This window comes from Pristiophorus japonicus, chromosome 18 (assembly GCF_044704955.1).
Source record: "Pristiophorus japonicus isolate sPriJap1 chromosome 18, sPriJap1.hap1, whole genome shotgun sequence".
Classification (NCBI taxonomy): Eukaryota; Metazoa; Chordata; class Chondrichthyes; family Pristiophoridae; genus Pristiophorus; species Pristiophorus japonicus.
The window spans coordinates 52,790,568-52,811,741 of record NC_091994.1 but is presented as its reverse complement, the minus strand read 5'-3'; the positions used below and the strand labels follow the sequence as shown (position 1 = coordinate 52,811,741).

General features: G+C 54.3%; 1 protein-coding gene across 2 annotated transcripts in view; it reads left to right on the top strand.

Annotated features, from left to right (window-relative positions):
• The first annotated feature begins 6,421 nt into the window (after nt 1–6,421).
• LOC139228728 (lipoprotein lipase-like) overlaps nt 6,422–21,174 on the top strand; it is a 31,260-nt gene continuing 16,507 nt past the window's right edge. For both annotated transcript variants that reach the window (XM_070860023.1, XM_070860024.1), the window contains exons 1-6: nt 6,422–7,176; nt 9,271–9,440; nt 10,078–10,257; nt 14,702–14,813; nt 15,137–15,370; nt 17,479–17,721. In XM_070860023.1, coding sequence (XP_070716124.1) covers nt 7,089–7,176; nt 9,271–9,440; nt 10,078–10,257; nt 14,702–14,813; nt 15,137–15,370; nt 17,479–17,721 — 1,027 coding nt within the window. In that variant the 5' untranslated portion in view covers nt 6,422–7,088. The remainder of the gene's footprint in view (nt 7,177–9,270; nt 9,441–10,077; nt 10,258–14,701; nt 14,814–15,136; nt 15,371–17,478; nt 17,722–21,174) is intronic.

Genomic DNA, 21,174 nt, shown 5'->3' with positions numbered 1-21,174 from the left:
GTGGGAGAGTGACAGGGGGAGTGGGAGAGTGACAGGGGGAGTGGGAGAGTGACAGGGGGAGTGGGAGAGTGGGGGAGAGTGGGAGAGTGACGGGGGAGTGCGAGAGTGACGGGGGAGTGCGAGAGTGACAGGGGGAGTGCGAGAGTGACAGGGGGAGTGCGAGAGTGACAGGGGGAGTTCGAGAGTGACAGGGGGAGTTCGAGAGTGACGGGGAGTGCAAGAGTGACGGGGAGTGCGAGACTGACAGGGGGAGTAGAAGAGTGGGGGGGGAGTGGGAGAGTGATGGGGGAGGTGGAGAGTGACAGGGGGAGTGCGATAGTGACAGAGGAGTACGAGAGTGACGGGGGGAGTGGGAGAGTGACGGGGGGAGTGGGAGAGTGACGGGGGGAGTGGGAGAGTGACGGGGGGAGTGGGAGAGTGACGGGGGGAGTGGGAGAGTGACGGGGGGAGTGGGAGAGTGACGGGGGGAGTGGGAGAGTGACGGGGGGAGTGGGAGAGTGACGGGGGGAGTGGGAGAGTGACGGGGGGAGTGGGAGAGTGACGGGGGGAGTGGGAGAGTGACGGGGGGAGTGGGAGAGTGACGGGGGGAGTGGGAGAGTGACGGGGGGAGTGGGAGAGTGACGGGGGGAGTGGGAGAGTGACGGGGGGAGTGGGAGAGTGACGGGGGGAGTGGGAGAGTGACGGGGGGAGTGGGAGAGTGACGGGGGGAGTGGGAGAGTGACGGGGGGAGTGGGAGAGTGACGGGGGGAGTGGGAGAGTGACGGGGGGAGTGGGAGAGTGACGGGGGGAGTGGGAGAGTGACGGGGGGAGTGGGAGAGTGACGGGGGGAGTGGGAGAGTGACGGGGGGAGTGGGAGAGTGACGGGGGGAGTGGGAGAGTGACGGGGGGAGTGGGAGAGTGACGGGGGGAGTGGGAGAGTGACGGGGGGAGTGGGAGAGTGACAGGGGGAGTGGGAGAGTGACAGGGGGAGTGGGAGAGTGACAGGGGGAGTGGGAGAGTGACAGGGGGAGTGGGAGAGTGACAGGGGGAGTGGGAGAGTGACAGGGGGAGTGGGAGAGTGACAGGGGGAGTGGGAGAGTGACAGGGGGAGTGGGAAAGTGGGGGAGAGTGGGAGAGTGACGGGGGAGTGCGAGAGTGACGGGGGAGTGCGAGAGTGACAGGGGGAGTGCGAGAGTGACAGGGGGAGTGCGAGAGTGACAGGGGGAGTGCGAGAGTGACAGGGGGAGTTCGAGAGTGACAGGGGGAGTTCGAGAGTGACAGGGGGAGTTCGAGAGTGACGGGGAGTGCGAGACTGACAGGGGGAGTAGAAGAGTGGGGGGGGAGTGGGAGAGTGATGGGGGAGGTGGAGAGTGACAGGGGGAGTGCGATAGTGACAGAGGAGTACGAGAGTGACGGGGGGAGTGGGAGAGTGACGGGGGGAGTGGGAGAGTGACGGGGGGAGTGGGAGAGTGACGGGGGGAGTGGGAGAGTGACGGGGGGAGTGGGAGAGTGACGGGGGGAGTGGGAGAGTGACGGGGGGAGTGGGAGAGTGACGGGGGGAGTGGGAGAGTGACGGGGGGAGTGGGAGAGTGACGGGGGGAGTGGGAGAGTGACGGGGGGAGTGGGAGAGTGACGGGGGGAGTGGGAGAGTGACGGGGGGAGTGGGAGAGTGACGGGGGGAGTGGGAGAGTGACGGGGGGAGTGGGAGAGTGACGGGGGGAGTGGGAGAGTGACGGGGGGAGTGGGAGAGTGACGGGGGAGTGGGAGAGTGACGGGGGGAGTGGGAGAGTGACGGGGGGAGTGGGAGAGTGACGGGGGGAGTGGGAGAGTGACGGGGGAGTGGGAGAGTGACGGGGGGAGTGGGAGAGTGACGGGGGGAGTGGGAGAGTGACGGGGGGAGTGGGAGAGTGACGGGGGGAGTGGGAGAGTGACGGGGGAGTGGGAGAGTGACGGGGGGAGTGGGAGAGTGACGGGGGGAGTGGGAGAGTGACAGGGGGAGTGGGAGAGTGACAGGGGGAGTTCGAGAGTGACGGGGGAGTGCGAGACTGACAGGGGGAGTAGAAGAGTGGGGGGGGAGTGGGAGATGGAGAGTGACAGGGGAGTACGAGAGTGACAGGGGGAGTGCGAGGGTGACAGGGGGAGTGGGAGGGTGACAGGGGGAGTGGGAGAGTGACAGGGGGAGTGGGAGAGTGACAGGGGGAGTGGGAGAGTGACAGGGGGAGTGGGAGAGTGACAGGGGGAGTGGGAGAGTGACAGGGGGAGTGGGAGAGTGACAGGGGGAGTGGGAGAGTGACAGGGGGAGTGGGAGAGTGACAGGGGGAGTGGGAGAGTGACAGGGGGAGTGGGAGAGTGACAGGGGGAGTGGGAGAGTGACAGGGGGAGTGGGAGAGTGACAGGGGGAGTGGGAGAGTGACAGGGGGAGTGGGAGAGTGACAGGGGGAGTGGGTGAGTGACAGGGGGAGTGGGTGAGTGACAGGGGGAGTGGGAGAATGGGGGGGGAGTGGGAGAGTGGGACGAGGGGGAGTGGGAGAGTGGGGGGGAGTAGGGGAGTGACAGGGAGAGTGCGAGAGTGACAGGGGGAGTGGGAGAGTGACAGGGGGAGTGGGAGAGTGACTGAAACGACCAGTGTTTACAGCGTAGTCTAAATTCCCAGTGCTAGATGACTGTCTACGGTGCACAGTAACCAGTCCAAGGGAGTGAGCCCTTACTGGTAGCTTTCCCGCCTCTGAGTCAGAAGGTAGAGGGTTCGAGGCCCGCTCTAGGCAGTCCCGGCAAGTGGAGACCAGACCTCTGCCTCCAGCAGGGTAATCGCGCCTGGTCTGTCTGGGTTGTGGGAGCCCATTAAACCCTCCTGCCATGTGGGGCGGACCATGCTACTGGCTGGGACACAGGTGGTACAGCCATGCACGGAGTGTTCAAGTCACCGCCTCTCAAACTGTGAATCAGCCTACGGACCCTTCCACCGCACCAGTGGGCAGATACCGCACTGAGTATTAAATAATTGGGTCTATGTTTAAACTATGTCTACCTTATAATCATACTACTTTCTCTTGGCTGGCTCTGTAACACTATCGCCCGACAATTGTGCCGTCGCCCTCGCCCTCGCCCTCTCCCACTCTCTCCTTTGATTTGCAGCCCTCCGCACAGCAGGCAGCTTGTTCTGACAGGAGCACCAGCAGCCCCTGAGGGCCGAGTCTGAATGAGGGTGGAATGCATCAAATATGCAGCAGGCTTGTAGTAATCCGTGCAGTTGTTGAGAGATGCGATAGAGTGCGCCTCCGCCGAGCCCTCGGGACTGAACACGTGGACTTGACTGTGAGCCGGTGGGTGGGGCTCCTTGGAGTTTGTGTGAACTTGAAACACGCAGTGCCAAGGTAAATCAAACTGATTCCCAGCACACGCAAATACAATGGGCCGGAAGCTGCAGCCTGTCCTGGTCCGGTGTACCGTGTGTGCACACCCCCGAAGAGGCCTCGCAAATGTCAGTTCTCGGGGCGCCGAGAAGCGGCTTTTGCAATCTGTCCACATTTATTTCACGCATCCCCGGGCAAAGGACATTCATGGGCAGAGATTTGAGCTATTCGCCCAACTCCTGCCCAAATAATGTCCTTCAAACTCTTACCCTGGTAAAAGTACTTTTACCAGCGTACGAGTTTTAAAATATAGAAAAAAAAATGCTTTTACTTATTTTTTATCTTAAAAAGCCTGTCTATGAAGGTAAGTTTATTGTTAACACTATTAAACATTTTTTTATTCAAAAAAATACATTTTTCTCTAAAACATTTTATTTAATGCAATTTCTGTTAACTTAAAGGTGGTGTTTTTTTTAATTATTTTTGTGTGTGTTTTATTTGATTTTCGACATATTGCCGTTGATAGCAACCGAGCATTAGTTCAGAGTGCCCATCACTAGCAATGAGAATACCACACAGTGATTGGTGACCGTGCCCATGTGATCCCAGGATACACATACGATCCTGGAAGACATGTTCCCGTACGCTGGACTGCGCAATAGGCCTCTGACCGCAATCCTACCTTCTTCCGGGACCACCGGGTATTTTTGTTAAAATAATTCCCGCCAGAGGCGTTGGCACACAGGAAGCCCCCGACTGCAATTTTCGGGCCAGTATCTGGAGCTCAGCTCTGTTTACCGACTCTACTTCTCTACTACCCAAATTACCAAAGGCTTTGCTTTGAACTCTAAAGAATGAAAGTATTATAGAGAAATAAGGACCGAATATATGACTTTAAAATAGAAACTGAATTATGTCAGCATTTCCTGATCTAATTATTGCCATCCCACTTCACCTGAAATCTACCCTTGGTTTGACTTTCTGTGTGCACCATCCCAGGAGATGACCCTGTCTTATACACTTTGACAAGCTGCCCTCTCAGCTGCCTCCTTCAAAGGCAAAAACCTCAATTTCTCCAAGCAGATCCATTGGAATTCTGTATCCTGGGGTGAATGGAGGAGGGGGTTCATTCGTTGGAATTCTGTATCGTGGGGTAAGTTAGAGAGAGTTGACACTCCACAACGGGAACAAATAGGATTTGGGATAGTCATCTGGGATTCATTCATGTGACAGTTTCTTAGAACAATACATTGTGGAGCCAACCAGGGAACAGGCTATTTTAGATTTGGTAATGTGTAATGAGACAGGATTAATTAATGATCTCATAGTAAATGTTCCTCTAAGGCACAGTGATCATCATTTCACCCTCAGTTTGAGGCTGAGAAACTTGGGTCTGAAACTAGTGTCTTAAACTGAAATAAAGGCAATTACAAAGGCGGACTGGGAAAATAGATTCAATAGTAAGACGGTAGATAAGCAGTGGCAGACATTGAAGGAGATATTTCATAATTTTCAACAAAGCTATATTCCATTGAGAAAGATAGACTCTAGAAGGATGAACCATCTGTGGCCAACTAGGGAAGTTAAGGAGGGTATCAAATTGAAAGAAAAGACATACAATGTTGTGAAGAGTAGTGGTAGGCTAGAAGATTGGGAAATTTTAGAAACCAGCAAAGGATGACTAAAAAAATAATAGAGGGAAAAGATAGATTGAGAGGAAACGAGCAAGAAATATAAAAACAGAGAGTAAGAGCTTCTACAAGGATATAATAAGGAAGAGAGTGGCTAAAGTAAACGTTAGTCCCTTAGAGGATGAGATTGGGGAATTAATAGGAAACAGGGAAGTGGCAGAGACTTTAAACAAATATTTTGTATCGGTCTTCATGGTAGAAGACACTAAAAGTATCCCAATAATAGTAGAAACTCAGGGGCAAAAGGGAGGGAGGACATTAAACCAATCACCATCACTAGAGATAAAGTATTAGGCAAACTAATGGGACTGAGGGCCAACAAGTTCCCTGAACCTCGAGTCATGCATCCTCGGGTCTTAAACAAAGTAGCTGCAGGGATAGTGGATGCATTGGTTGTAATCTACCAAAATTCCCTGGATTCTGGGGCAGTCCCTGCGGATTGGAAAACTGCAAATGTAATGCCTCTATTCAAGAAAGGAGGCAGACAGAAAGCAGGAAACTATAGACCAGTCAGTCTCGGTTGATTCTGGGATGAAGGGGTTGTCTTATGAGGAAAGGTTGAGCACGTCGGGCCTATACTCATTGGAGTTTAGAAGAATGAGAGATGATCTTATTAAAACATATCAGATTCTGAGGGAGCTTGACAAGGTGGATGCAGAGAGGATGTTTCCCCTCTCAGAATTTCTTCTCTCAGAGGGTTGTGAATCTTTGGAATTCTCTACCCCAGAGAGCGGTGGAGGCTGGGTTGTTGAATATATTTAAGGTGGAGATAGACAGATTCTTGAACTATAGGGAAGTCAAGGATTATGGGGAGCGGGCAGGGAAGTGGAGCTGAATCCATGATCAGATCAGCCATGATCTTATTGAATGGCAGAGCAGGCTCGAGGAGGGCCTTATGGCCGACTCCTGCTCCTATTTCTTATGTTCGTATTCCACAATTCTGCTGGAATCAATCAGGAATTGCCGGAAATGTACATCTGGGGAGGAGAAATAAGCTGCTAAGTTTCAGATGGGGAGGGAACCTGGGGAAGATTATGTTTGTGGGAGAGCCTGAAAAGCTGCTCTTGATACGCGGTGTAACAGCTGGGTTTGTATATCACATGTGGGAATATCCTTAACTTACAGCACCAGGGAGATGGCGGACTGTGTGAAACATGGGCCCAAAGGCACCATTTGTACATCTGTCCCATCAATCACATTCTGCTGCTTGTCACATGCTGCTTGAAGGGATTAACCCAGCGCAGTGAAAAATGGTGTAGACAGTCCTGTCCAATGTAGGGAGCGGGCCGTGCCGTGCACCTGCCCGTGGCGACATGAGGTGTGTTGTGATGGTGTTTGAATGGGCCGCTCCTGAACACGACGCTGGGACATGTTGCAAAAGCTGAATGAATGCAGGGAGGCGGGCTCGGCGCTGGAGCTGTGCCACAGCGAGCAAAAAACATTTTTCCCAGAAAAGCCTCCACCCGGGGGTCAATGCATAACCAATAGATCGGCAGCGATTAGCATAGCACTCCAGAGAGGGCAGGGAGAGAGTCGGACTGTGACAGGACTACACGCAGAAGGGGACTCTGCACAGGAGCCAGAGAGAGACACAGACAGAGATTATATATATATATATAGAGGAAGAAACGGAGAGAGAGAGAGAAAGAGGGGGAGAGAGAGAGAGAGACACAGGGAGAGAGAGAGAGAGAGACAGGGGGAGAGAGAGAGAGAGGCGCACAGACGGAGAGAGAGAGAGAAAGAAATTGAGAGACACACAGAGAAAGTCAGACAGGGAGAGACAGAGAGTGAGGAGAGACACACACAGACAGAAGGAGAGAGGGAGAAATAGAGAGACAGAATATACATAGACACATACACACAGAGGGAGAGAGACATACAGGTAGAGAGCGACACACAGATATAGGGACTGAGAGAGAGTGAGAGAGGGAAGGGGAAGGAGAGGGAGACACAGAGTGAGAGAGGGACGGCAGCGTGCTGGATTTGTTGAGGAGCGGGTTGTTGGGGAAGGGTGATTGTTGGGGGAGCTTCGAGCCGCGGCCGGAGAGACGAGAGGTGGGAGAGAATGTCAGGGGCCGCTTCCATTGGGTGGATGTGTCTCTTGCTGTGTACGCTGAGCACAGTGTCAGTGAGCCACCCGCCCAGGCACACAGGTAGATATATCTCATTCATACTTTCAGATCGCGACATTGAAAGCGCTCGGCATGTCTTTCCGGCGGGCGAATGAAAGTTGTTGCTGTATTGGAAGCTGATGTAGAGACTCTAACTGTGCAGAGAGTGGGGGGTTTGGAGTTGCGGGAGTGGGGCCGCTCAGTGTAAGCACGCAGTGAGTTACTGCCGGCTCCCAGTGCTCGCACTGACCGGCAGTAACCTCCCAGTCCTTGGGGAGGGCTGGACAATCCCCTGCTGGGACCTGGGGGGCTCCCTCTCCACACATACCCGGCCCCTGCCCCTGCCCCTGCCCCATCCACACTCCGCTCCCCCACACTGCCGTTCACCCCTCAATACCAGCCATGGCTCAGTCACAAGGTCGTGGGTTCAAGTCCCACTCCAGGGACTTGAGCACATAAATCTACACTGTCGGAGGGGCAGTACTGAGTGAGTGCTACACTGTCGGAGGGGCAGTGCTGAGGGAGCGCCACACTGTCGGAGGGGCAGTGCTGAGGGAGCGCCACACTGTCGGAGGGGCAGTACTGAGGGAGTGCCACACTGTCGGAGGGGCAGTACTGAGGGAGTGCTACACTGTCGGAGGGGCAGTGCTGAGGGAACGCCGCACTGTCGGAGGGGCAGTACTGAGGAAGCGCCGCACTGTCGGAGGGGCAGTACTGAGGAAGGGGCAGTACTGAGGAAGCGCCGCATTGTCGGAGGGGCAGTGCTGAGGGAGCGCCACACTGTCGGAGGGACAGGACTGAGGGAGCGCCACACTGTCGGAGGAGCAGGACTGAGGGAGTGCCACACTGTCGGAGGGGCAGTGCTGAGGGAGCGCCACACTGTCGGAGGGGCAGTGCTGAGGGAGCGCCGCACTGTCGGAGGGGCAGTGCTGAGGGAGCGCCACACTGTCGGAGGGGCAGTGCTGAGGGAGCGCCACACTGTCGGAGGGGCAGTGCTGAGGGAGCGCCACACTGTCGGAGGGGCAGTGCTGAGGGAGCGCCGCACTGTCGGAGGGGCAGTGCTGAGGGAGCGCCGCACTGTCGAAGGGGCAGTGCTGAGGGAGCGCCGCACTGTCGGAGGGGCAGTGCTGAGGGAGCGCCGCACTGTCGGAGGGGCGGCCTAAGTGGAGGAAGTGCATCCGGGAGGGCGCTGAGCACCTTGAGTCTCATCTCCGAGAGCATGCAGAAATCAAGCGCAGGCAGCGGAAAGAGCGTGCGGCAAACCAGTCCCACCCACCCTTTCCTTCAACCACTGTCTGTCCCACCTGTAACAGAGACTGTGGTTCCCGTATTGGACTGTTCAGCCACCTAAGGACTCATTTTTTAGAGTCGAAGCAAGTCTTCCTCGATTCCGAGGGACTGCCTGTGATGATGATGATGCCCAGAGATCCTAAAGGGTGATATATCCAGGATCAGATGCGGTGTGATGTACAGAGGATAGCAGCGTGAGCCTACAGGGTGATATATCCTGGGATAAATTGCTAAATGACCTTCCATTACCGATGTCAGACTTTATTTCCCTATATCTCAGTTTTTAACTTCTAAGGTCCAGTGCTCCCCAAGGTTAGCGGGGGTTTAAGCCCAATTCTCGTCCCCACCCGGACTCCGACTAAAGGGGGAATAACAGACACTGAAAAAGAGATGCAAAGAGGAACGGTAAGAAGGAAAGACGGAGAGAAAGGTGAAGTATCAGAGACATGGGCAATTGCTGGAAAGTCTTCAATTAACTAATGAAAACACAACTTTGTTATATTTCCAAAAGCAGGCAATTTAGCCGTGTAGATCTTTCCATCCATCCCATCCTTTCTCACATTCAGTCATTTGACCGATTGCCTCCTTCCTTTATTTATTAAGCTCCATCCACCATCCTCCATCCCATCTATCTCACCATCTTCCATCCATTAATCTCTCCTCATTCCTGTATCCACCATCTCTATCCGTCCATCTTCTTCCACCTATCCCTCCTGCCATCAATTGATCCAATCACCCCCTCCCCCCCCCCCCCCCCCCCCCCCCCCCCCCAGGGGGAACCAGAGAGTGCTTTGACTGCAAGTTACTGGCTGTATCCCATTAATGGTCGTTCCCATCACTCCACAGACCTTCAAACACAGAAGGATTTCAGCAGCATCCAGACAAAGTTCTCTCTCCGGACTGCCTTGGACCCTGAGGGCGATTCCTGCTACTTGGTCCCCGGCCAGTTGGAAACCATCACACAGTGCAGCTTCAACCAAACTGCACGAACATTCCTGGTGATCCACGGATGGACGGTAAGCAGATTGAAGGAAGTACTTCTGCCCTTGTTCAGTCAGTAAATGTGAATCGTTTCAAACACTAATTGTTAATGAAATACATGCTACTGATAAAAGTCATCACAAAAAACCCAACACTGGAGGAAAATAACACTCAAATACCCGATATCAACATACCCTTCAAACAGACTCAACCATCCAAATCAATGAAAGACTTGCCTTTATATAGCACCCTTCCCATCCTCAGGATGTCCCAAAGCGCTTCACAGCCAATGAATGACTTTGCCATTGTAGCCACTGTTGTAATGTGGGCAACGCACCAGCCAATTTGCGCACAGCAAGCTCCCACAAACAGCAATGTGATAATGAGCAGTTAATCTGGGTTTTTTTTAAGTGATGTTAGTTAAAGCTTTTAAATCTTTCTGGCGCAAGGAGCAAGCAACTAAAACGTGGCTCTGATTCTGGTCAAAGAGCTGACAATAGAGAGAAATAATACTGACGGAAACTCTGCAGGTGCTGCGGGAAATCGGCCGCTAAACTTTCTCCTCATGTTTGGCCTTGGGCTGGTTTCTCTGACCTTCAGGGCTTTGGTCCGACTCCGGACAGCGCATTGCAGCGAGTGCACGACGCGATGCTAATTATATTTACGTTGTAGGTCACCGGCATGTTTGAGAGTTGGATTCCGAAGCTGGTGCAGGCTTTATATGAGAGAGAGGGTGACTCCAATGTCATCGTGGTGGACTGGTTGACCCGAGCTCACCAGCACTACCCCATTGCTGTTGACAACGCCAAGCTGGTCGGCCGTGACATTGCCCACTTCGTTGAGTGGCTGCAGGTAGGTGTCGCCTGCTTCCGTCTTTTCTGCTCTTCCTTCTTATTCTCGGCACGTCAGCTTCTGAACCTCGAGTTACTCTCAGAAGTAAGTCTTCGGTCCTCAAGAGTACCTTCAGTGGCCCCAGTACCTCAGTCACTTTTTGACACTGAGTCCACGACAACAAACAGACACCTTTCTGTAAATTGCTTTGGCCACTGAGTCTACGGTGTATCGTCACACCACTGAGTTTACGGTGTATCGCCACACCACTGAGTCTACGGTGTGTCGCCACACCACTGAGTCTACGGTGTATCGCCACACCACTGAGTCTACGGTGTATCGCCACACCACTGAGTCTACGGTGTGTCGCCACACCACTGAGTCTACAGTGTATCGCCACACCACACCACTGAGTCTACAGTGTATCGCCACACCACTGAGTCTACGGTGTGTCGCCACACCACTGAGTCTACGGTGTATCGCCACACCACTGAGTCTACGGTGTGTCGCCACACCACTGAGTCTACGGTGTGTCGCCACACCACTGAGTCTACGGTGTATCGCCACACCACTGAGTCTACGGTGTATCGCCACACCACTGAGTCTACGGTGTATCGCCACACCACTGAGTCTACGGTGTATCGCCACACCACTGAGTCTACGGTGTATCGCCACACCACTGAGTCTACGGTGTATCGCCACACCACTGAGTCTACGGTGTGTCGCCACACCACTGAGTCTACGGTGTGTCGCCACACCACTGAGTCTACGGTGTATCGCCACACCACTGAGTCTACGGTGTATCGCCACACCACTGAGTCTACGGTGTATCGCCACACCACTGAGTCTACGGTGTATCGCCACACCACTGAGTCTACGGTGTATCGCCACACCACTGAGTCTACGGTGTGTCGCCACACCACTGAGTCTACGGTGTATCGCCACACCACTGAGTCTACGGTGTGTCGCCACACCACTGAGTCTACGGTGTATCGCCACACCACTGAGTCTACGGTGTGTCGCCACACCACTGAGTCTACGGTGTGTCGCCACACCACTGAGTCTACGGTGTATCGCCACACCACTGAGTCTACAGTGTATCGCCACACCACTGAGTCTACGGTGTATTGCCACACCACTGACTCTATCGTGCATCATTTCGTGTATCGCCATACGACTCGTTCTCACCCCAGCATAAAGGGCTTTGATGATTTTGGGGCGATAATGGAGGCTGGGCGGGAGAGTTCGCGCCCGGGAACAGTTTGCGCCTCAGTCAGTGACATTGGGCAGCGGGGCCCTGAGTCAGGGGGCGCAGTGCTAAGGGAGGCGTTGTACCCCTCTCTCGGGGCGTTAGCGTGGGAAACTCCCGAGCTAAAGAGCCGGGCCGGGAGCGCTCCCAGACATGCCTGGGGGGATGGGGGGGTGGGGGGCGCGGGGGAATACCACAAAAACATTCCCAAAATATTGCCTACACCATCACAACACAAATCGCTAAAAACATTAAAAGTAAAACAATCGCACTTGCCTCAGGAGTCCATGACTCACCTCTCCGCTGTCGGGATGGTGGGCCCGCCCTGATTTCCCGGGTGGTCAGTGCGGGGCGCGCTGTGGGGCGGACGGGTCGGGCAGGAGCTCAAACCCGCGCCGGTGTTATAACCAGGGGCGTTGCACACCGGGCGAAGCTCTTCCCCGCGGTGCTGCTCCGTGCCGCCGCTAAACCGGACCCGAGGATTGCCGCGGGGTGCTGGAGGCTGACCGTCCACCCAGAACACCTCACCCCCACCATCGCCGCCGCTCTGGGGCGATAAACGGAGCGCAGAGGACCGGAAAATCCAGCCCCATATCATTAAACCTCATAGCAGCCTTTAATTAGCAAATGAACATAAGAACATAAGAAATAGGAGCCGGAGTAGGCCATTCGGCCCCTCGAGCAAGTTCCGCCTTTCAATACGATCATGGCTGATCTTCGACCTCAACACTTTCCCGCCCGATCCCCATTTCCCTTGATTTCCCTAGTGCTCCAAAATCTATCGACCTCTGTCTTGAATATACTCAAAGACTGAGCCTCCACAGCCCTCTGTGATAGAGAATTCCAGAGATTCACCACCCTCCGAGTGAAGAAGTTTCTCCTCAACTCAGTCCTAAATGGCCAACCCCTTATTCTGAGACTGTGACCCCTGGTTCTAGACTCCTCAGCCCGGGGAAACATCCTCCCTGCATCTACCCTGTCAAGCCCTGTAAGAATTTTATGTTTCAATGAGATCACCTCTCATTCTTCTAAACGCTAGAGAATATAGCCCTAGTCTACTCAATCTCTCCTCATAGGGCAATGTCCTCATCCCAGGAAGAAGTCTGGTGAACCTTTGTTGCACTGTCTCCGAGACAAGTATATTCTTGGGTAAGGAGACCACAACTGTACACAATTCTCCTTGTGTGGTCTCACCAGGGCCTTATGTAGTTGCAATAAGACGTCTCTACTCTTGTACTCCAATCCCTTTGAACAAGCGATGAGCAATTATGGAGCAGTAATATTATACATCTGTAACTGCAGTAAAAAAAAGACTTGCATTTCTATAGCGACTTTCACGTTCTCAGGATGTCCCAAAGCGTTTTTCAGCCAATGAAGTACTTTGGGAGTGTAGTCACTGTTGTAATGTAGGAAACGCAGCAGCCAATTTGCGCACAGCAAGCTCCCACAAACAGCAACATGATAATGACCAGAGAATCTGTTTTAGTGATGTTGGTTGAGGGATGTATATTGGCCTCAGGACACCGGGGCTAACTCCCCTTGCTCTTCTTGCAAGGGTGACATGGGATCTTTTGCATCCACCTGACAGTATCAGCTCCTAAGCTGAAAACCAATGCATGATCGGAATCTATTTGCTGAGCCATTATTCTCCGGTTACCCATTGTGCATTCGTTTCCTCCTGTTGTCCAACGGTGAGTACGGTCCGTGTCCATCACTCCACGGGACAGTGTCGCACCGGAGTGAGGAGCAATGCTTGCTGCGGCTCTAGTTCAGCAGGGAAGGGGTCGGGGAGCGGCATGAGCGACTGGCAAGCGTGTGACCTCACACCCCCGAGCGAGCTCGGCACGGCCTGTGCTGCGTCGTTGTGCCATTGGGCGACTCCAAGAGCTGGCTGGTCACATTGCGCGCCTCGGCCGAGCCCGCGAGGACACAGGGGCATACGGGACCCAGCCCGGCCCATTGGCTCATGTTGCAACTGAGCGCGGTGATCCCCAACACGCCCCGCCCGCCCCCAGCCAAGCCTTCCCCCTGGGAAAGGCGAGGGCCACCACAGATTAAAAATCCCCAGGCCAGCTCCCAATCTGGGAAAGGTCACTTCCACCGCTGAAGACACTTGAAAACAAGTCGTGGTGACCATCACACAGCATCCCATCCAACTTTTGCAGGCTGTCATGTGAGCTGCAGCTGGGAACACAGTGTTCCCCAGGGAGGGCAAGGAGCACCAAAACTTGGCTTTCTGGATTGATTAAGTGTTAGTCATGGCTCTGAGTCAGATGGTTGTGCGTTTCAGTCTCACGCCAGAGACTTGAGCCCACAATCCAGGCCGACACTGCAGTAGTTCTGAGGGAGCGCTGCACTTTTGGATTTGATGAGTCTTTGAATGAGACGTTAAACCGAGGCCCCGCCTGCCCTCTCGGGTGGGCGTAAAAGATCCCGCAGCACTATTTCAAAGAAGAGCAGGGGAGTTATCCCTGGGCCAATATTTATCCCTCAACCAACCAACATTGGCTAAGTTGCCCCGTGCCCCAATCGGGGGCGGTAACCTTCCAGGGCCAGAACTTTGATCGCCCGGCCCGGAAACCCCGCCTCCGATGCGGAATTGGGCCAATCTAAGGAAGCAGAACGCTGTCTCCGACACCCCGCGTCCTCCAGGGGCGGTGCCGGGGCGATTAGTGCGGCGCTGAGCGCAGAGCTACATGGATGGTCCGCGTTGTGCTGACGCGCTACACCGTCCCTCGCCTCGGATGAAAGGGGAGGGCCTCTGCACACTCTGCTTGGCCCTTGGGAGGCCGACACTGGACAGCCAGGGCAGCGTGAGTCAGTGTCCCTCACCACCCCCCCCAGTGCCCCTCACCCCCCCCCCCATTGCCCCTCACCCCCCCCGTGCCCCTCACCCCCCCCAGTGCCCCTCACCCCCCAGTGCCCCTCACCCCCCCCCCCCCCAGTGCCCCTCACCCCACCCCCCCCCCCCAGTGCCCATCATCCCCCCAGTGCCCATCACCCCCTGCCCCCCCCCCCCCCCTGCTGCCGGTATATTGGTCAGTTGAAGGGTCCAGTCAGTTCTGCCCTGAAGCTGAGACATTGTGTTCAATGACAGCTCTGGTTACACTTGCCCTGCATGATGCTCGAGGGGCTGAATGGCCTCCTACTGCCCCTCGGAACGCCGCAGCAATGAAGTTAACCAATGACTGTGTGTTTTGTATTTACTCACATTAGGAACAAGTGAACTTCCCCTCCGAGCATGTGCACATATTGGGGTACAGTCTGGGAGCTCACGTCGCGGGATTTGCGGGGGGCTACGGGGCTCACAGAGTGGGCCGCATAACAGGTGAGAGCACACGGAGCGGTCCTAGCATGGGCCTCCCAGCTTCACTGGGACCTGTGAGGGGGAGAGTGAGTGAGTGAGGGGGAGAGTGAGTGAGTGTTTGGAGAGCGTGAGGGGAGAGTGAGTGCGGGGAGAGTGAGTATGAGTGAGTGTGGGGGAGGGGAGAGTGAGGGAAGAGTGAGTGAGTGTGAGGGGAGAGTGAGTGTGGGGGGAGGGAGGGAATTTTTATTTAATTGATGTTTTCACTTTCTGTCTGAATGATGTGTATATTTGTGTATCTATTTATTCAATCTGTGTGTTTGTGTTAATTTTGCGGCCTACCTCAGGCCTGGACCCTGCCGGGCCGGAGTTCGAGGGTGCTGCGGCCCACCATCGCCTGTCCCCAGACGATGCCGAGTTTGTGGACGCCTTGCACACCTTCACCCGGGGATCGCTGGGCCGCAGCATCGGGATCCAGCAGCCTGTGGGTCATGTGGACATCTACCCCAACGGGGGCAGCTTCCAGCCTGGCTGTAACTTTGGAAGAGTGTTTGGAAACATGAGATCACAAGGAGTGTACGGTGAGAGCTCGCAGGCCTTCAAGGTCACCAGTTGTGTAGAGCCCATCATAGGAACTTGCATTTCTATAGCACCTTTCACAACCTCGGGTCGTCCCAAAGCGCTTCACAGCCAATGAAGTACTTTTGAAGTGTAGTCACTGTTGTAATGTAGGAAACGCGACAGCCAATTTGTGCACAGCAAGCTCCCACACACAGCCATGACCAGATAATCTATTTTAAGTGATGTTGATTGAGGGATAAATATTGACCAGGACACCAGGGAGAACTCTCCTGCTCTTCTTCAAATAGTGCCATAGGATCTTTTATGTTCACCTGAGAGGGCAGATAGGACCTTGGTTTAATTGTCTCATCCGAAAGACAGCACCTCCGACAGTACAGCGCTCCCCCAGCACTGTCCCTCCGACAGTGCGGCGCTCCCTCAGTACTGTCCCTCCGACAGTGCGGACCTCCCTCAGTACTGCCCCTCCGACAGTGCGGCGCTCCCTCAGTACTGTCCCTCCGACAGTGTGGACCTCCCTCAGCACTGCCCCTCCGACAGTGCGGACCTCCCTCAGCACTGCCCCTCCGACAGTGCGGACCTCCCTCAGTACTGCCCCTCCGACAGTGCGGACCTCCCTCAGCACTGCCCCTCCGACAGGTAATCAGGAAGGCGAATGGAATGTTGGCCTTCGTTGCGAGAGGAATGGAGTACAAAAGCAGGGAGGTCCTGCTGCAACTGTATAGGGTATTGATGAGGCCGCACCTGGAGTACTGTGTGCAATTTTGGTCACCTTTCTTAAGGAAGGATATACTAGCTTTGGAGGGGGTACAGAGACGATTCACTAGGCTGATTCTGGAGATGAGGGGGTTACCTTATGATGATAGATTGAGTAGACTGGGTCTTTACTCGTTGGAGTTCAGAAGGATGAGGGGTGATCTTATAGAAACATTTAAAATAATGAAAGGGATAGACAAGATAGAGGCAGAGAGGTTGTTTCCACTGGTCGGGGAGACTAGAACTAGGGGGCACAGCCTCAAAATACGGGGGAGCCAATTTAAAACCGAGTTGAGAAGGAATTTCTTCTCCCAGAGGGTTGTGAATCTGTGGAATTCTCTGCCCAAGGAAGCAGTTGAGGCTAGCTCATTGAATGTATTCAAATCACAGATAGATAGATTTTTAACCAATAAGGGAATTAAGGGTTATGGGGAGCGGGCGGGTAAGTGGAGCTGAGTCCACGGCCAGATCAGCCATGCTCTTGTTGAAGGGTCGAGGGGCGAGATGGCCTACTCCTGTTCCTAATTCTTATGTTCTTAGTGCGGACCTCCCTCAGCCCTGCCCCTCCGACAGTGCGGCACTCCCTCAGTACTGCCCCTCCAACAGTGCGTCCCTGGAATGTTAGCCTAGATTTTGTGCTGAAGTGGGACGTGAACGTTCTGCTTCAGAGACGAGAATGCTACTAAGTGAGCCGCAGCTAACGCTACATTCAAATGTTCTGCGCCTGAGTGAGACGTAGTAGCTCGGGTGAAGGAAGCATCATTACCTCCCTCCCTGGAGTGATGTGCTTCAGCTCGAGGGGGAGCCAGAGGCAGGCCGTGCTGTGTGCGCATGGGAGAGCATGTCCTGCACTGTGACAGGCCGCTGTGGGGCATGAGTACAGCGGACTAACGCGGCACTGCGCACAGACACATCATCATCACAGGCAGTCCCTCGGAATCGAGGAAGACTTGCTTCCACTCTTAGAATGAGTCCTTAGGTGGCTGAACAGTCCAATACGAGAGCCACAGATTCTGTCACAGGTGGGACAGATAGTCGTTGAGGGAAGGGGAGGGTGGGACTGGTTTGCCGCACGCTCTTTCCGCTTCCTGCTCTTGATTTCTGCATGCTCTCGGCGACGAGACTCGAGGTGCTCAGCGCCCTCCCGGATGCACTTCCTCCACTTAGGGCGGTCTTTGGCCAGGGACTCCCAGGTGTCGGTGGGGATGTTGTACTTTATCAGGGAGGCTTTGAGGGTGTCCTTGTAACATTTCCTCTGCCCACCTTTGGCTCGTTTGCCGAGTCCCGCAAAGCGCAGACACAGTCCCCTCACTGGCTCCCATCTGTCTCTAACCGCCGGCTTGCCTTCCCACAGCGGTGGCAGACGCCTTCAAGTGCCAGCACGAGCGTGCCATCCACCTGTTCATCGACTCCCTGGTCAACGGCAACTACCCGAGCATGGCGTATCGCTGCTCCAACCAGGAGACCTTCGAGAAGGGCATGTGCCTGAGCTGCCGCAAGAATCGCTGCAACACGCTCGGCTACGATGTGCGCAGGATCCGCAGCAGGCGGAGCGGCCGCATGTATCTGAAGACTGGGGCCGACATGCCCTTCCGAGGTAGGCAGCAAACCCGACTGTAATGTATCTGCTTCATGGGCTCTTCGCTTAACAAATTCATAGCAACACATTGCTATTGAGAACTAGTTGATTTATCAGTGAAGGTTTAACAGTCACACGACACATTACCAGTTCATCCACCAGGCTCATCGTGGATCCCCCGAACCCAACTGGCTGGGGTTTTATTGAGTCTTATGAACATCACGTGACTGGCTCAGCCACTCCCAACTCAACAGCTCCACCAACCTGTGGGCATCGCCACAGGGGCACACGTTATAGTAACATCGCCCGTGAGGGACCATGGCCAGGTATGAGATAGAGACAGTGTGTGTCTGCTATATTGAGACCAAATCCTCATGCACTTCCAGCATGGTCTCTCCCCATTGGCCCAGCTATTGGCTGTAAGCCGATGAGGTTTATATTGACAATATCATTTAATTTTCTTAAGTTCAGTCCCCTCAGTTCCTGAAATTAGCGCCTCCAAGGTTCAGAATTCATAATCCCCCCACTCCCCCTGAACAATTCATAATCCCCCCACACAGTGAGGGGAGGAGCGTATGGGGGTCACAGTCGGTGTAAGTTGCACTGTTACAGTACGGTGCAGGCTCTGTGAACAGCTCCTTCCTTTTTGTATGTTTCTTAACTCCCTGTATCATCCCACCACCAGCCCACATCAGATACATTCAATGTATTTTTAAAATTAATTCTTGAGATATATTATCCGTCCCTAATTGCCCCGGAGAAGGTGATGGTGAGCCGCCTTCTTGAACCGCTGCAGTCCATGTGGTGAAGGTGCTCCCACAATGCTGTTAGGGAGGGAGTTCCAGGATTTGACCCAGCGACGATGAAGGAACGGCGATATATTTCCCAGTCAGGATGGTGTGTGACTGGGAGGGGAACGTGGAGATGGTGGTGTTCCCATGCGCCTGCTGCCCTTGTCCTTCTAGGTGGTAGAGGTCGTGGGTTTGGGAGGTGCTGCCGAAGAAGCCTTGGCGAGTTGCTGCAGTGCATCTTGTAGATGGTGCACACTGCAGCCACGGTGCGCCAGTGGTGGAGGGAGTGAGTGTTGAAGGTGGGGGATGGGATGTCAATCAAGTGGGCTGCTTTGTCCTGGATGGTGTCGAGCTTCTTGAATGTTGTTGGAGCTGCACTCATCCAGGCAAGTGGAGAGTGTTCCATCACACTCCTGACTTGTGCCTTGTAGATGGTGGAAAGGCTTTGGGGAGTCAGGAGGTGAGACACTTGCCACAGAATACCCAGCCTCTGACCTGCTCTTGTGGCCACAGTATTTATGTGGCTGGTCCAGTAAAGTTTCTGGTCAATGGTGATCCCCAGGATGATGATGGTGCGGGAATAGGCGATGGTAATGCCATTGAATGTCAAGGGGCGGTAGTTTGACCCAGGCTGACTGCAGTTATCAATCCACATGGGGCCTACTCTATTTCAGCCTCTTGGGCTTGTGGATTGGTAAGCCTGTTCCCTTTGACTCTGGATATTTTGAATCTGCTATGATGGGATTCCCTGCAGTTTCCCAAGCTCTTGTTACTGTGGCCTACGACCATCCAAAACCAACCTGCCGCTGCCCCATGACCCCTTTCCACCATGCAGGCCCACTTCAGCCTGAGACCCCTACCTCCAACTGGGGACCTTCCCCGGCCCACCGCCCCATTCTAACACACACCTGCTCATCACTTCTTCTCTGCGTGGAGCCAAACAGTTTGGGACTGGGCTGGAGATGTATTCCCCACCTGTCACTGACAGATCTCAGCCAATGATTCTCTGTCTGCCAATTTTATGGCGTCTTATAAACTTTTGTCAAATTGGAATTGGCCCAAAGTCCACTCCTTGCGTTTGGCCCTCTGTGATGCTTCGAAAACCTGCAACATCAGCGTAATCCTCGCTCCGCACTCTTTGACCTCGAGAAGCGATAAGATAAAGGGTTCCCTCACGTCTGCATCGTTTGCTCACGGAACTGAGTCCACTGACGGAGTTAGCGAGTCTCGGCTGACGGCATTTGTGAAATCTTGAGTTGTATACCGAACACATTGTGGTGACATTGGGGTCGGAGTTCACCCAATCGGCGAAGGCCTTTTGGGTGGAATTTATCTGTTTACTTAAAGTTTACAACTGTGTTTCACATCCCGAGGCCCCTCACCTCAGGAAGGATATGCTGGCCGAGGGGGCGCAGCGCAGGGTCACCAGACTGGTACCGGGGCACTAAGGGGTCAATTATGAGGACAGGCTGCCCAGGCTTGGCCTGGTTTCCCTTGAGTATTGAAGGTTGAGGGGTGATCTGATCGAAGTGCTCCATAGAGGAATAGATTCCATAGGCTCGATTGAGAGATGCAATCTCCTTTGGTAGGGGAATCCAGAACCAGGGCACGCATTTACATTACAGGTGTTGTTTCTCAATCTGTAAGGAGATTGATTTGGCAACTAGATATCAAATGCTGTGCCAAGGAGCTCTCCCTGGGTGTATGTGGTTGAGGGGAGCTCTCCCTGGGTGTGTATGGTTGAGGGGAGCCCTCCCTGGGTGTATGTGGTTGAGGGGAGCTCTCCCTGGGTGTATGTGGTTGAGGGGAGCTCTCCCTGGGTGTGTATGATTGAGGGGAGCCCTCCCTGGGTGTATGTGGTTGAGGGGAGCTCTCCCTGGGTGTGTATGGTTGAGGGGAGGACTCCCTGGGTGTATATGGTTGAGGGGAGCTCTCCCTGGGTGTATATGGTTGAGGGGAGGACTCCCTGTGTGAATATGGTTGAGGGGAGGACTCCCTGGGTATGTATGGTTGAGCGGAGCTCTCCCTGTGTGTATGTGGTTGAGCGGAGCTCTCCCTGTGTGTATGTGGTTGAGCGGAGCTCTCCCTGTGTGTATGTGGTTGAGGGGAGCTCTCCCTGGGTGTATGTGGTTGAGTGGAGGACTCCCTGGGTGTGTATAGTTGAGGGGAGCTCTCCCTGGGTGTATGTGGTTGAGGGGAGCTCTCCCTGGGTGTATGTGGTTGAGGGGAGCTCTCCTGGGTGTGTATGGTTGAGGGGAGCTCTCCCTGGGTGTATATAGTTGAGGGGAGAACTCCCTGTGTGTATGTGGTTGAGGGGAGGACTCCCTGGGTGTATATAGTTGAGGGGAGCTCTCCCTGGGTGTATATGGTTGAGGGGAGCTCTCCCTGGGTGTATATAGTTGAGGGGAGCTCTCCCTGGGTGTATGTGGTTGAGGGGAGCTCTCCCTGGGTGTATGTGGTTGAGGGGAGCTCTCCCTGGGTGTATATAGTTGAGGGGAGGACTCCCTGGGTGTATATAGTTGAGGGGAGCTCTCCCTGGGTGTATATGGTTGAGGGGAGCTCTCCCTGGGTGTGTATGGTTGAGGGGAGAACTCCCTGGGTGTATATGGTTGAGGGGAGAACTCCCTGGGTGTATATGGTTGAGGGGAGCTCTCCCTGGGTGTATATGGTTGAGGGGAGA